At 39.6% G+C, this 17,222-nt stretch overlaps 1 protein-coding gene across 3 annotated transcripts in view; it reads right to left on the bottom strand.

The window, feature by feature from the left end:
• Positions 1-17,222, bottom strand: part of ncam2 (neural cell adhesion molecule 2) — a 264,286-nt gene that overhangs the window by 55,263 nt on the left and 191,801 nt on the right. For all 3 annotated transcript variants that reach the window (XM_023948900.1, XM_023948896.1, XM_023948891.1), the window contains exons 6-7: positions 8,718-8,835; positions 185-354 (exon numbers count right to left, since the gene is read on the bottom strand). In XM_023948900.1, the coding sequence (XP_023804668.1) occupies positions 185-354; positions 8,718-8,835 (288 nt within the window). The remainder of the gene's footprint in view (positions 1-184; positions 355-8,717; positions 8,836-17,222) is intronic.

A 17,222-nucleotide genomic window follows, 5' to 3' on the forward strand; every position in this document is an offset into this window, starting at 1 on the left:
GCACACCTTTGCTAGCTAGGATTGTTGCACAGTAGACCAGAAATAGCGGGAAAGGACTCTGGCCACACCTTCAGGTGTTTTAGTGTGGTCCACACTTTGGACATGCTGAAAAGACATAACAGATCCCACATTTATCCAGCATTGGAGTTTGTAATCCTGGTAGAAATGCCTGAGGGATACTCACCAAACACTTTGAGGAAGAGCTCCCTTTCCTGGGATCCCGCCTTGTTGGTGGCCTTGCAGGCGTAGGCTCCTCCATCGGTCTGGCGGATGTTGCGGATGGTTAACGTACTCCGACCGCCCTCCTTCTTGTCGAAAGTGTACTGCTCTGATGGCTCTAGCTGCTGACCTTTTCTGCTCAAATAAAAAGCAGAGGAAGGCGACATAGATGAGCGAGGAAAAGTAATCACACATGACAATGACCTATGCAAAGGTCATGCTGTAGCACATGCTACAGTTGCAACTTCTTCACTCTTGGTGCCATACGCTCTTGTACCAGAACAGCTGGATTGATAAAGACAACCTCATGAGGAATGATCCAGCTCACTGCCTAAAACTACTCAAACTTTGTTCTCAGTCGGTGCTTGAGAACCGTCAAAGACCGTCAGAGTACATTTCCTCACACACTGCAGCATTTCCCACATGACTCGGCGGTGGATTTGAATGTATTGTTCTCTTTATGTCTCACCATATTTCAATTTGTGGGGAAACTGATCAAACACAAATGCAACAGCTACACTAATCCATCTTCATATTTAGGCTTGAGAGCAGAGAATTATGAGTAGATCAGGTTTCTTGCCTCCCCAGGCAGGTTTATTTGCAGCTTGCTAACCTGCTGTGTTTTCGCTTCAACTGCTGCCTACTGAATCTGCCAGAGAACAGATTTAGACAAACTCAATGAGGCTTTTTCTGCCAACGGTAAGTTTTTTTTAAACGAGATCAGTTACTTGACTGAACTGGATTAAAACTGCTTTCAATAGTCGGACAGGGGTTGACGTGTACGGCTTCTCCGATTTTTGGGTTGTTAGGTCCGTGGAGGGTCGTGGAGGGGAGCACAGGTGTGTTTTGCAATTCCTTTAATGTTTGTACGGCTACCTCAAGGGTCGTCATAAAGAAGGAACATACCATTGTCGAGTGCGGCTAGTGTATGGTGAAGCATTTGTGGCTATAAGGGAAGTTACAAACACTTATGATGTCGTACCAGGAGCTTTCACTTATTACGTGAACAGCACCTGCGGAATGCGTACGATTTGGGGGAAGGTCAAAACAATCTGTAAGACACACCTGCATCTCACCTACTTTGATTCCTTATGCACGTTCAAGAACGCACGTACTTAAACATGCATGGTGTGAATGTAGCTTTACAGTTAGGCTGCACAAAAGGAGAGCGCAGTTATGAGGTGACCAGAACTAACACGCAATCAGCAGGATTTGGGGGCTTGGAAAAGTGTAACATCTGTACGACACACCTGTTTCTCACCTACTTCACCCTTACCTACCAGCGTTTGAAATAAGCGGTTATCCTGTTGTCAGAGACAACCAGATTTCACGGAGGACAACCAAAAATGAACCTGATGGTTGTCCGTGTGACAACCTGGTCTTTTATTCAACATTTTGGTATTTTTTGACTATTTTTCATAGTTTTTGGGAAACCGACCTCCGACTTTTTAAGATAAAACGAGTGTACACGAATGATGTCACATGACTTCCGAACGAACCGAGTACCGTACGCCCGAAGACGTGAGCGGCATCAGCCTCAGCAGACTGAGTCGGACGTTGATGATGATGATGACATATCCCTTGAGGAACTTGTCTGAAATTACTTGTCAAAAATGACAACATTGCACCTGCATGTCTTGTTTAGGAGATCAGGGATATTAGTCTTTACTGCTACTGCAGCGCACAATGGAAACATGGTATCATTTACACATGTGTTTATTTGAAATAGATGTTATATCATATTATAACTTTTCATCACATATAAATATTACTTTATATTTGGAATTCTGTACTAGTCCCAGTCCATACAAGTGTTCTAAATTATAAAAATACTCATTAGGTTACAGTGTTGGTTAATGTAATCAATTTTCTGATAGATTATAGGGTAAGATAAAGTATTTTCATTTGACCGTAACAGTATTTGATTTACATGGCATTTACTTTGTGTAACCAAATGCTTTAATGTTTAGCAAAATATTTGTTTTTAATATTTAAAGAGTGTTTTAAATATCCATCATAAGAGGCAGTTGATATTAGATGTATAGAAGAATTAAAGATGTAAGTACTGACATCTGAGTAGGTTTCGTTGCTGTTGAATGCTGGTATCGAAGGACAACCAAAAATTGGGGAGGACAACCAAATGTTCCTTGCCGGACAACCATTTTTTTCCCCTTATTTCTAACGCTGCCTACCCTTATGCGTTCTGTAAGTGTTCACTAAACATTTTGGGTCTACCTTGCAGTCTACAACAAATTGTGCACAGTACAGGTTTTGCCCCTTTTTTTTTAACCTGCAAACAGCCCGTATCCACCCTTAAGGACAGGTGGTACTAAGGCTATAGAGCAACCATCTTGACAAGAAAGGGCTCCATTTGTTTCAGATTGACAGGATGACAACATTTAAAGGCATCAATAGAAGGACTCCGATCTTTTGACGGTTAAACGGTTAAAGAAAATTTCTGGATTCATTCAATCCAGATAGTTAGCAGCAACAAGAGCAGGGACGGCTGGAAACAAGCAGGTGGTACATCTGAAGGAATGGGGTCGCTGCACACCCTTTACATAGTGACCACGAACACCAACCTAAGATTAATATAAATTTGACTAAGCAGAAGTACGTTACTAAATAAAACGAAGAGGTGCATCAGGACCATTCTCCCCAAGGAGCTGGAGAAGGCTGATATGAGAGACGGGATGGGAGGGCGATACATCAGCACAAAAACAGGCCTTGAGAACAGAAGCAACAAAAACAAAAAACACCATGAATCAGATGAAGGCCATAAAAAAAAGATGTCTCAGCAGATACAAGAAATCCTGCAGACATGAAGGAGTTGAAGGGGAGAGTTACTCCCAAAGATGGAGGCTGATGAAAGAACGTGGGACTGTTCCCATTCATCCAACAACACCAATGGATGACAAGGAATGTCCAATCTGGTAGATTCCTTGTAAAATCATAGTAAAAGGTGGAAAACAAAGTATAAACATACATTTATATGCATATATTTGAGACTTTCAAGGATGTTTCTCTTTCCACTGAGAGTCAATCTTGTAAATTGTTGTAAACACTCATTTAAGTCTCTTACAAAAGTCTTTTTTCCCAGATAATTTTCACTGATGGCTTTTGAAAAACAAAAACTTTTTTTGCTTAATAACTTTAATAAATCAAACTAAAAACACAACAACTTCTGAGTCGTCTCCAGCTGGAACATTAAAATGGAATCCATTAAGTCGTCTGTTCTTGTTTTGGTAGCTTCCTTCAGCAGATAACTGCTTCATAATTTGAAGGATACGTTAGTAGATTTGGAGATTTAGGAGGCAGACGGAGACACACGGGCGTATTGTCTCATTCTACTGTAGCTTAGAAAAACAGGCAGGAAGGATAATTGAAAGTCGTCACAGGAAACTCTAAAGCCGAGTAATAACTTCAGCGAGCCGAAGAGGAAATGAAGAGAGGCCTCGTCTTCTGGTCCAGGATGTGCTGCAGCACTGAATGTCATTATGCTGACTGACTGGCGGCAGCGAGTCCATTACCAAAGATGCACCGTGGGTGAGGTGAAACCTCACGTTGACAGCAAAGGCGGCCGGAACACACTGCGAGGTGTGAGATCAAAGCAAAAACCAAATTGGATTGTGATTTGTTGTTTACGTCTCGGATGACTTCTCTGCTGATAGGTGTGCAATTTAATTCTGGAGAATCTCAAAAAATCTAGTAGAGACACAGATGGTGTCCCTGTGTCTCCTAGAAGTGAGAAGCCTGTTAATGTTTTTATAGAGATTTTTAGAGGTCTGACCTTTGAAAGTTTCTCATAAAGACCCTGAACATCAGCAGGACCTATTCACCAAATTCCCCAAAACGCCTCCAAACCTCCAGAAGCAGACCTAAAGGGCAAAATTGGATTATTGTAACACTGTTTTTTCTTCTATACGATGAGCAAGAAACCACGAACAATCACCAAGACCCAGCATTCTGTTTCTGGATTTAAAACATTCCTCAAAAACACCACTTATTGACGGAAGGGAATGATCAGGAACCACAGATGCGATGACTGGATGACTAATGGTCTCCAAACCACTGATGATTGCTTTTGCTACTTTTAGACCCCAGAGGCCACAGAGGCTCATCCATGGACTTAGATTGTCCCAACCATTGACTGTATATACAGCACTGGACTGAGCCAGTGCGACGTCATCCATAGGAAATGCTTTGCATCTGGTTTCCAACAAATGAAGTCACTTCAGTCGGCATTTTTTCACCACGTGTCAGTCGCTATGTTGGAACCAGATGTCCTCAGTATGCTGTAACTGGTCCATGTTGATCTTAGTCTACGTATCTATGGGAACCACTCTCTCTAATCCGGAGTGAGCATGTTGGAAGGCCAAAGCCGGACACAAACAACAATTATTCATTTCTTCCCCGTGAGGAATTTACAAACACTTGGTACTTCTGTAAATTTAAGAGGACGCTAACCATACATCACTACCAAATCCGAGTCCCTAATTGGTCAAAGTTCAACTGGTTCAACGGTGGCGCCTTTTGGAAGTAGAGTCCGAAAACGCTCTTAAAAAACTTGGGTAGTGTAGAGTGTAGTTTGTGTAAACATCATCCGGGCACGTTCGTATCACGTGCACATACTGTGTGTGCAGCACTAGTCATTAAGGGGCGGGTACTCTTACCTTACTAACGACTAGAGCGTGGGGACACCGTAGGACAGCATCACCTGAACGTCATAAGCGCGTGTACCTTACATTACCCGTACGAATACTTCATGACACACTTACCACACGCATGACAATAGTACGTTCTATTTTCATGACATCGCTTGAGGTGTCCGTACCACACCTGTGCTCGCCTTAACCCTTATGCTGTCCTAGGCACTTTACCATTGGGAGTGGGGTCATTTAGACCCACTAGACAGTGCTCTGAAACTTTTTTCTTCAATGATTTGTGATCTTCACTGGTGTCCATGGATTACATGAAATCTTTCCATCTTTATTCACCTTTATCATGGTAGGGGGAACACGTCAATGTGAGGGGGGGGGGGTCATCTAAGATAGCACAAGGGTTAAGAGTGCATGTGACAAAGACCTAAAGTGATCATACTTCTAGTCTAACAGAGGCTGATTACAACAGAAATCTAAAAAATAAATCATCTAAACTGTAAAGTGTAGCTAGCTAGTTTAAAAAGTTTTATCGACTCAAGCTGGTTTAAAGAACAGATTTAATTATTTTTTCTATTGCAATTTAGTCTCTTAGATTTAACAATCAGGCCATGTTGATAAAAAAAAAAAAGCCCAAATCAAGATTTCTTTTTCTTCAAGATTAACAAGCTGCTCGTTTCTGTTGCTTTCCCGTAAAATTACCATATCAATCACACCGCGGCTTCCCATTACCGCAAAAAACAGAGACAGGTTCCAAAGTAGTTAAACCTGGAAAGTCAAAATCTGAAATTACAAATGAATTGGCTCTCCTTTATTATCACTGCGCATTTTACAGCCCAACATCAGCCATCAAATCATTAAAACTCTATTTTCCTGCTCTGCTGGGAGGTGAAAAAGGAGGTGAGACACACAGGAGTAAACACAATTCCTTTTGTTGGGCCTGAAAAGTAAAGAGGAAGATGAATGGGGTTTATAAAGTTGAGGTTTCTCCCTGCTGTGCGGCATCTTCACTGCTTCTGCGTACGTCTTTCTTCCCCTCCTCGCCACGATCGACTTCCCTTTCAACGCCTCAGCTCTCATTATCAGACGGAGACCAACAGAATAATGGAGCGATGCGTTCCTCTCCCCGTAATCAGGCTGCCCACATCCAGGCAGAGCTGCAAACCTTTTGTTATTCAGAGTCGTTCGACGGCACTTCGTTAATGCGCTCTTTGCACGGCGACCTGCTGAGTAACTCTGACCGGAATCCACGGCGCGTGGAAAAGACGCATCAGGAAATATCAGCTGTTAAACACGAGGAACGGGAATCTAGCAATAAAAACGACAAACGTCTGACCGTTACTTGTTAAAAATCACTCTGATACTTAAAGAATTGGACAATGTGGGTGTTTGAAACCTCACACTACGGCTGAAAGCTGTTTTCAAAGCTCACTTTGACTTTTGAAAGCTTTGTGGGGCTCATTTCTCCAAGGAAATGATTGATTTCTATTCAACTCCAGACAAAGAAAACAGAAAAAAAAACAGGGAAGGAGACTGTAGCACGGCTACAACTGTGTCTGACATTTTTTTATTGCCAGTTGTGCTTCATTGATCTGATTTAAATTGATTAAAACACAAGAGCGCACGTGAAGGCGCTCCACAAACAAAGACTCAAGGAATTCTGTTGGCAACGGAACGAACAAAACAGTGCAGCAGATGCCAATAAAGTGCAACCGAGGGAAGGACGGACGGACGGCGAGGTGCAAAGAGCTCGTCATCATTGCCGGGTGGGTGTGAGCTAATTACCTCATGTTGAGAGCGTACAGGTGTCAAATGCTCTTCAGGTGCACATTCCTGCTCTTTTTTCAGTGAGTTTTGTGAACTGATTGTGCAGTTTCCATGTCAATTCATTGACTTTCTGCTACGCAGCACTTTAGCTAACATCTGTCTAACTTGCTGAAACTATAGGAGTAGCTTTAACACAAACAAAGACCCAACCAGACCCCACAGAGCAGAGCAGGTCTGACTTTGACTATTTGTTGAGGCTGTTATTGATTACAAATGCTGCCAAAGTAATTATTTATTTAACAATAATTATTTATTCATTTAAGCAAACATGAAGTTTTGTGCCCCCCTTAATTAAAATAGATATAATAAACATTATTTATAAAGTACCTAAATAATCCATGCAGGCCCAAAGTGCTGTAAAGAGACAGAATGAAAACATAAAGAAATGGATCAAAATAGAGTACACGATGTGTTTCACAAACGCACACGATGTGTTTCACACATGGACAATAATTGTTTCTCACAAATGTGCACCCTGTGTTTCACAAAAACACAGTAGATGCTTCCCAAACATAATTTTTAGGCGCACTTGTAACTTGAACTCACAGATCATGTGAATTATGGTTGTGAAGCATCTTTTGTTCATTTCTGATCATTGAGACTGAATTAGCTCCATAGCACACTAAGGCTCTTCCACCAGCTCTGCACCAAAACCCATCTGTTGGTAGATGTTCACTCCTCACGGTTGTCGTTCCAGAGCTCAGTGAGGCATTTACAACTCAGTTTTAAAGAGGGACGGGCGCCAAAACTCACTGAAAAGGTGGCATCTTTACCGTTGTATATGGAACGGAGTGTGGAGCTTCGTTTCAGACACGTCAACACGTCGTGACCTGTATTCTAGTCAGTTTTGCTGGGCATTTCTAGCCAATTTGACCTTTTCGCTGTGATAGGGGGCGGGCTCATATAGGAATAGGTGGGCGGAGCTTCAGTCAAAATCCCAAAGGCAAATCAAGCAACTTCAGCAAAAGACTCTAATTCACCGACCAGAGCGATGTGCACAAGTACCGTCGTCATGGCGATGAGCCGCCTGTTTACACCAGCGTGAGTGCAAACGGACACATTCAAGCGCTCTCCTTCACCCTGCCATTGTTTACCTTCCTTCAACATCCGTCACTTTCCAACCCTCAACGTCATCAGGAATCAGCGTATTCTGTCGCGGAGAAAAGCAGCTTTGTGCCGGAGTGCAACACTTCAAACGCATATCGGTGAAAAGCTGCTTGAAAGTGTTGCTGACTGTAGCAAAGCTGCTTTTCTCTGCCGATCAGCTGATTCACGTCGATCGCTTAAGGAGTTACGGTGGTGGAGCAGTTTTAACGCTTCAAACTGTTAGGGTCGCCAGTTAAGTTTGTGTTTTAGGGACCAAAAACGATAGTATTTTCCACAAAAATGGGGATTTAGACCCAAACAAAGGGTGTTTTTTTGACCAAAGTGGAGGTGGGGGTCGTAAACCTTCGGTTCCGGACAACAAACGGTCCTGGCTAATGAAGTCTGAGTGCCATGTTGTTGTCTGCAGCCAGGTTTTGTCATTTTTTAATCCTCGGTTTAAGTATCGTTCAGGCACCAGAACCGTTTTAGGATCAGTCCAAACGGTTCCCATCCCTGGTTTGAACTGAAATGATGTTGGAGATGGTTCGATGTTTTGGACTTTTAGCCATTTTGCTAAATTCATAAAGTACATACAGGCAGTGTTGGAAATACATAATTAACCCAACTTACTTCACTTTATTGGTTAAAGCTATTTTTTTTATACAAACAATATTTTATTGTGAAAAGCAGACAATTTAGAGATTTAAAAAAATGTTTCTTAATTTACCAAAATAAAAGCACAATGATTTTGCTTCGGTAAAAGTGACTATTAGTGCTTAATGCTGATCATGACCTGATCATGTGAAAAGCGTATTCAAAGTCATCCTCTGCTATTGCCTTTGGACATACATGGTATATACACAGCCGTAGTCTGAATTGTTGGGGCTCGGGTTGGGGTGTGAAGCGTTTCAGGAGTGTTGGGACTACCTGTGCCACGTGACGGCCGGTTCAGGAGAACCTGAAGTGATGCAGGTGAAGGTGACTGACTCCTGGTAGTCCGCCGTGGCGTTAAAGGACTGCTGGAACACCGACAGCACCGGAGGCACTGCAATCACAAACACAGGAGAAACAATAACACAGATGCAACGAAACTAAACGCTAAACCTAATACAGACTGTAGGAAAAAGCCTGTTTTTAATACAGCCGGATGGACGGCAACACCTTCACCAGGATGAACTGCTTCTGAGAGCAAACCAAAAGAGAGGCTCCTGTCCAGAAGGACTTCAGACCACACTTTGATCCTTCTGTGGTGGAGATCGACACAATCTAAAACTAATTATACAATTCACAGATACTGAAGTGCTCCGCTGGGTCCGCAAAAACAAGGACGAAAGGGAAAGAAAATGCCTCCACATCAGAAAAACCTGCAGCGTCAGGGAAAACCAGCCGACAGTCGTGACATGTGAAGCGCTTTAACCGTTTTACTGCTGAAGTCACAAACAATTCCATCACAGGACTTGGAATCAAATAGAGATTTGAAAGACTCAGTTGTCAGTTGGAGGAGGGTTTTTCTCTCCAATATACACACAGAAAGAACAAAACGGAAAATCAAATTTAGAGACTTTTCCGAAGTAAAAACCAGCCTGGAAGCTGGATATTGTTTGGAAACCATCTAATGAACCCCTTAAACTGCAGACGCAGCTTCTCTGATCTGTTGTAACTCTTTATTCTTTGGCGCATTTAACCTAATTCCATTGGATTCTGAAAGCAGAGAATCGGTTTTGTAGGATTTGCAACACTTTGAAAGCTGTTTTATTTGTCCAAATAGTTGATGAACTGCAGCAGTTCACAGAGCGTGTTTTCATTTCCTGTTGGTGTTAAACTAAAACATACACAACAATAATTCTAGGACCCATCTTTGGTTTTTCAATCTAATGACCAGGCTACTGCAGGTTTATTTTTTAATCATTAAGTCAATTATTTTTACTTTAGCTATACATATACTTTCATTTTAGTCTAACTAGGTTTGTGTTTCACTTCCAGTGAAATGAAAATGAATTTTATTTTTTCTTATAATTGGACCACAGAAAAAAATAACATTGAAAAAATATATAGGTTCCAAAATTGTGCCCTGAGGTACTCCACAATAAATTGGTTCATAGTAACATAGTTTATACCTAATAAAATCTGGATCATAAACGTAATGTAAGTCTGAACTGCTTCCAGCTTTATATGACTTTCGTTGATTGGAGCTTTTATAAACATGATCGACTATTTTTTTGTAAAAGACTTTTAGTAGACAGCAAGATTTAGGATTATACCTTAAATCAGATCCTACACCATTCTTTCTAATTTAGTTTCCGTACATTACCACAGTAAATTTGAAATAAAACAACTCAGATGCCATTGAAGTGCAGACATTCAGGTTTTATTCCATGGGTTGAACAAAAAGATTGTATAAAAATGTTTAAAACTGAAGCATTTTTTAAACACAATCCCTTCATTTCATGGTAAGTAATTGGACAATTGACTTCCATGCTATTGCATGGGCAGGTGTGGGCAATTCCCTTGTTATGTCATTATGAGTGAAGCAGATAAAAGGCTTGGAGTTGATTAGAGGACTCGTGCTGCATTTAGAAGATTTTGCTGTGAACAGACAACATGCGGTCAAAGGAGCTCTCCATGCAGGTGAAAGGAGCCATCATTAAGCTGAGAAAACATTTAAAAAAAACATGCCAGAAATTGCTACAGTATTAGGAGTGGCAAAATCAACAGTGTGGTACATCCTGAGAGAGAAAGAAAGAAAGCTCTGGTGAACTCATTAACACAAAAAGACCTGGACGTCCACGGAAGACAACAGTGGTGGATGATGGCAGAATCATTTCCATGGTGAAGAGGAACCCGTTCACAACAGCCAACCAAGTGAACAACCCTGTCCAGGAGGTAGTCGGATCAATATCCAAGTCTACCATAAAAAGAAGACTGCATGAAAGTAGATACAGAGGCTACACTGCAAGATGCAAGCCACTCATAAGCCTCAAGGATAGGAAGGCTAGAAATCAAAATCAACCTCTACCAGAACGATGACAAGAGAAAAGTATGGAGAAGAAGTAAAACACGGTGGAGGCAGTGTGATGGTCTGGGCCTGCATGGCTGCTAGTGGCACTAGTGTTTATTGATGACGTGACACGGGACAGAAGCAGCCCAATGAATTCTGAGGTGTTCAGAGACAGACTGTCTGCGCAGATCCAGGTGAATGCAGCCCTGTCTGCGCAGATCCAGGTGAATGCAGCCAAACTGATTGGACGGCGTCTCATAATCCAGATGGACAACAACCCAAAACATACAGCCAAAGCAACTCAGGAGTTTATTAAAGCAAAGAATGGAATATTCTTGAATGGCCAAGTCAGTCACCTGATCTGAACCCAGTTGAGCAGCATTTCACTTGTTGAAGACTAAACTTCAGACGGAAAGGCCCACAAACAAACAGCAACTGAAAGCTGCTGCAGTAAAGGCCTGGCTGAGCATTCAGAAGGAGAAAACCCAGCATCTGGTGATGTCCATGAGTTCAAGACTTCAGGCTGTCATCGCCAACAAAGGCTTTTCAACCAAATATTAGGAATGACCATTTGGTTTTCAGTTATTTCATTTGTTCAATTACTGATGAGCCCATGAAATGAAGGGATTGTGTTTAAAAATGCTTTGGTTTTTCCCATTTTTATACAATCTTTTTGTTCAACCCATGGAATAAAATCTGAAAGTCTGCACTTCAATGGCATCTGAGTTGTTTTGTTTCAAATTTACCGTGATAATGTACAGAAACTAAATTAGAAAGAATGTGTCTCTGTCCAAATATGTATGGTCCTGACTGTATTTATTAGCCCGCTGTCAGTATTTTCCTGTTTCTGTTTTACTTTAGCTCCAAAATGGGATTTTTATTTTGATTGGCAGGTGGGTTGAAACTGTCTAAATACAACTTTTCAGCACATTCTTGGGTTTTGAGCGAACAGGTCCAACTTTCTTTGCGGTATCGCAGCACAGATGTATTTAAATAAGCTTGATGATTTGGCAAACTCAACAGAATTTAGTAAAGTGGTATATTTATGATGTCTGAGTTGAATCATTTATATATATCTATGCAGAAATAAATGGTTACACTTCACCTTTGATGTTGACAATTTAATTGTTGACTTGTGTGTTTTAGATCTTTGTGAATTTTAAAATTGAAAACATGTTTTTCTTTCAGTAAAATTCTATCGGTGTGTGGCCATGTAGAAAAAACCTAGACGGGTTTCTGTCACACACCGTCAAATCATTTTATTTTTTCTGCTTTGATTATTTTGGTGGGCAACAATGTTCTTTATAAATGTGTAAATCAAATCAAACTATATGTGGGTGGAGTCAACGTGCAACAACCTGGAAGTAGAACTAGACATGATTCTAAAAATCACCTCCTTTTGGTCCCTTTGACTAAAATATTGCCACCGTTTTTAAAGGTCATCCTGTGCTTGTCTCATCTTTACTTGATGATGTCTAAATATTAGGTTTAATTATTTCCATAATGACTTATGAAAAGCATAGAGGATGGAATTTGACGGTGATTCAGTTTGTCTCAGAGCTTCCAAAGTAAGAACGGATCGGTTCCATCTGAAATTACTTGTGCATAAATGCATAACGTTATGTCCATATACCCTAAATAAAGCCTCCTTCTGCCTAAAACGGTGCAGGTCTGCATAGGTTTATCAGAAGAATCCAGCCAGCGTTGTCAGCAGCGTTCAGCGTGTCTCTGTCAGCAGCAAACGGAGGCCTGTCACTTTATTATTCAGAACGACAGCAAAGGCAGAGCAGGGACACCCCATCTTCATCCACCCTTCAAACTGACGAGGGAGTGACAGCTTCACGGCACAAACATGTTTATGAAGCAGCTCAAGGCCGTTCCTCAGAGCTCTCTGCCTCCAGAGCTCCCATAAGGCGGGCTGTCCACTCTGAGGAAGCCATGGCGGGCTTTGGAGAGCCCGTCTGGAGCTGTGGGGGCTTTGGTTGCTCAAACATCAACACTAGAGAGTCTGATCTTAAACTGAGGCAGCAACTGACCTATTTTCTACTCTTCACATCCAACTGAAAAGGGTTTGGAAGTCAGAAATATACGCAGCTGAATAAATATTCCTTATTCTACAACAAAGCACCCCTGTTATTTGTTTGTCAGAACTCCAAGCTTGTCCAGTTTTTTTAACCAATGATCTTAAAGTCCCGTGAATATCAGAAGATGTTCTATTTTGGTAGCTAATGGCCGTGAACCAGTTCAGGTCCCATTGGGGAGCTTTGCAGCAGAGCAGCATCCGTGCAGCAGGTCCTCTGCTTCATCATCGCTTTATATTCAGAACAGAAGTGGAAGCTTGTTTTGATGAACGCACGTTTGCTGTGGCAATGAACCAGAACACTTTAACCATCAAGCAAGAGCACTAAACCTCTGGGTCTTTTTGCAACTTGAATAATAAATATATATAAAAAAAAAAGAAACCAAAGCCTGGTCAACTCACCAAATAACCACTTAGTAAGACAATCATGTTGGTTATTAGTTAATGCTAAGTAACTAAGAACTCTTAAATTTACAGGCTCAATTTTTTTAAGTGGGGGATCAGACATGCCTTCAAAGGGGATGTGGTCTTGTGATTGACAGGTAATCATGTATCAACTGGCGGCTGGCGAGCTTGCGTCGCCTTTTGGTCTATTTTTGTTCCCTGCCATGGTGGCGCTGACCGTGGTGCTGAAAAGTTACAGAAGGTTTTGTTTTATAAACATGTTTTTTGTAAACCAATTGTTAAAAAAAAAGAAGAAAGAAAAAACAAACGAAGGAAAAATGTTTCAAACATGGCAGGATATGACATCACAGGACATATTTTGACAGAAGCACAGCTGAAAGCGGCCGTCATTCAGACGCAGATCACCGTACTGGGAGAGTCTTTGAATGGTCTCAGACATGGAGACGTGATAGAGCTCTAAAAAATAAATCCACCTGATCTCTAAACATCATCCGTGCCTTCCATGATATGGCGACGAGGCGTAAACGTGCCGCGATGGGCATTCGGTGGAAATGCATCATGAAAGTTGACGTTCATAGTCGGGTTTGCGATTCTCCTTTCAATCCGAAAAGCAAGGAAACCATCTTTTTGCTGAACTTCCAGCTCAAATACGTTAAATAAAGATGAAATCAACTTTAATAGTTTTTTAAACTCAAAGACAGACTTGATTTAGTGCGAAACAGACCCCTAGTGGCAAAGTGTTGGCTCAACCTGCTTTTGTTTTTACAAAAACTATGAACAGAAACCAAAGATTTGTTTTTTGAAGTTAAGAAAAATGTGTTTCTTTAACAAAAGATTGATCAGCCAGTATTATGGCTTAGTGTTTTAACCCAAGTTAAAACTGCTGTTGGTCAGTCTGTAGTCTAAACAGTCATCAGTGACGTTGTTTCAAGAATCATCAAAACAACGCGTGGTCATTTCTAGCTGGAATCAGCATAAAGGCTGTAAGAAATGACTCAACATCAGTCGCCTTGTTGGCTCTCTGCTCTCGCATAGAGAAAGGTAACGTCACACCCTCCTTCCTTTGTTTCTAAGAGTTTCCTTCTCAAAACACTGCATCTGTACGTGCTGAATTTGTCAACTAGTCAATCAGCTCCACCTTCCACATTTGCATAATAATATCTGATTACAGTTTGAGCAGAATCTGGAGAATATAAAGGCTTATTAATGCCAGCTGCCAGAGCTGAAGCCTGTGATCAGATGTCATTATCTAAATAATGCATCTTAGTGCACAGCAAACCATTACAAGCTATTAGAGCAAATGAGATTCCAACCTGAAGGAAATGAAATGCCATTGTGGTAATTCCACAACAGTGTACTAAAACAAGGAGGCTTTTGTTAACAAGGAACAGTTTGCTGGTAATTACAGTCACAAATCCAAACAGATGATGGACGACGTCTCCCCTTCAGGTTAAATTTAGGTTTGATTGGTTTAAAGTCTCCTCTGAATCTGTTCATCAGGAGTTAAATCCATCCATGAGATCAGAAGTTCCCACACTGGCTACCGTCAGCGGGGAACTCCTTCAAATCTCATCTAAGAATTCCAAATCTTCCCGTCCTCGCAGGTGTTGATGTGACCGGACGCTGCATTTGTTTTCCTCCCACCAAACGCTATAAAAGCCAATATGGAAAACAGTTGGAAGAAGCTGGACTGCTTTGTATTCAACAGATCAGCCAGTTCCTCTTCTGATTTTTAAAACATACTTAACCCTTCAACACCAGTGCCGTCGCCCCCAACAGGATATGACACGCGCTCTTTGAAGTACTGTAACGCTCCGCCCATTTACACATTTAACCTGGTTCCTACCGATTCTGAGGCTTTGCATCGATATGTAGCTCCGTACTAACGTGAAGCTTCTACGCAATTCACTTTCATCGACGATACAGTAATTTGTAAGGTGTTTATAGCAGTAAAGTGTAGAAAAAAAGTATTCAGTCAAATGTTATTAGTAGTAAAGTATTGTGATTAAGTATTTAGTCAAGTGTTTATAGTAGTAAAGTATTGTGATGAAGTATTTAGTCAAGTATTTATAGTAGTAGAGTATTGTGATAAAGTATTTAGTCAAGTGTTTATAGTAGTAAAGTATTGTGATAAAGTATTTAGTCAAGTGTTTATAGCAGTAAAGTATTGTGATGAAGTATTTAGTCAAGTATTTATAGTAGTAGAGTATTGTGATAAAGTATTTAGTCAAGTCTTAATAGAGGTAAAGTATTGTGATAAAGTATTTAGTCAAGTGTTTATAGTAGTAAAGTATTGTGATGAAGTATTTAGTCAAGTATTTATAGTAGTAGAGTATTGTGATAAAGTATTTAGTCAAGTCTTAATAGAGGTAAAGTATTGTGATAAAGTATTTAGTCAAGTGTTTATAGTAGTAAAGTATTGTGATGAAGTATTTAGTCAAGTATTTATAGTAGTAAAGTATTGTGATAAAGTATTTAGTCAAGTGTTTATAGCAGTAAAGTATTGTGATGAAGTATTTAGTCAAGTATTTATAGTAGTAGAGTATTGTGATAAAGTATTTAGTCAAGTGTTTATAGTAGTAAAGTATTTGGTCAAGTCTTAATAGAGGTAAGTCAAGTGTTATTAGTAGTAAAGTATTGTGATGAAGTATTTAGTCAAGTATTTATAGTAGTAGAGTATTGTGATAAAGTATTTAGTCAAGTCTCAATAGAGGTAAAGTATTGTGATAAAGTATTTAGTCAAGTGTTTATAGCAGTAAAGTATTGTGATGAAGTATTTAGTCAAGTATTTATAGTAGTAAAGTATTGTGATAAAGTATTTAGTCAAGTGTTTATAGTAGTAAAGTATTTGGTCAAGTCTTAATAGAGGTAAGTCAAGTGTTATTAGTAGTAAAGTATTGTGATAAAGTACTTAGTCAAGTGTTTATTGTAGTAAAGTATTTAGTCAAGTGTTTATAGTAGTAAAGTATTTAGTCAAGTCTTAATAGAGGTAAAGTATTGTGATAAAGTATTTAGTCAAGTGTTTATAGTAGTAAAGTATTGTGATGAAGTATTTAGTCAAGTATTTATAGTAGTAGAGTATTGTGATAAAGTATTTAGTCAAGTCTTAATAGAGGTAAAGTATTGTGATAAAGTATTTAGTCAAGTGTTTATAGTAGTAAAGTATTGTGATGAAGTATTTAGTCAAGTATTTATAGTAGTAAAGTATTGTGATAAAGTATTTAGTCAAGTGTTTATAGCAGTAAAGTATTGTGATGAAGTATTTAGTCAAGTATTTATAGTAGTAGAGTATTGTGATAAAGTATTTAGTCAAGTGTTTATAGTAGTAAAGTATTTGGTCAAGTCTTAATTGAGGTAAGTCAAGTGTTATTAGTAGTAAAGTATTGTGATGAAGTATTTAGTCAAGTATTTATAGTAGTAGAGTATTGTGATAAAGTATTTAGTCAAGTCTCAATAGAGGTAAAGTATTGTGATAAAGTATTTAGTCAAGTGTTTATAGCAGTAAAGTATTGTGATGAAGTATTTAGTCAAGTATTTATAGTAGTAGAGTATTGTGATAAAGTATTTAGTCAAGTGTTTATAGTAGTAAAGTATTTGGTCAAGTCTTAATAGAGGTAAGTCAAGTGTTATTAGTAGTAAAGTATTGTGATGAAGTATTTAGTCAAGTATTTATAGTAGTAGAGTATTGTGATAAAGTATTTAGTCAAGTCTCAATAGAGGTAAAGTATTGTGATAAAGTATTTAGTCAAGTGTTTATAGCAGTAAAGTATTGTGATGAAGTATTTAGTCAAGTATTTATAGTAGTAGAGTATTGTGATAAAGTATTTAGTCAAGTGTTTATAGTAGTAAAGTATTTAGTCAAGTCTTAATAGAGGTAAAGTATTGTGATAAAGTATTTAGTCAAGTGTTTATAGTAGTAAAGTATTGTGATGAAGTATTTAGTCAAGTA

This window comes from Oryzias latipes, chromosome 2 (assembly GCF_002234675.1).
Source record: "Oryzias latipes chromosome 2, ASM223467v1".
NCBI lineage: Eukaryota > Metazoa > Chordata > Actinopteri > Beloniformes > Adrianichthyidae > Oryzias > Oryzias latipes.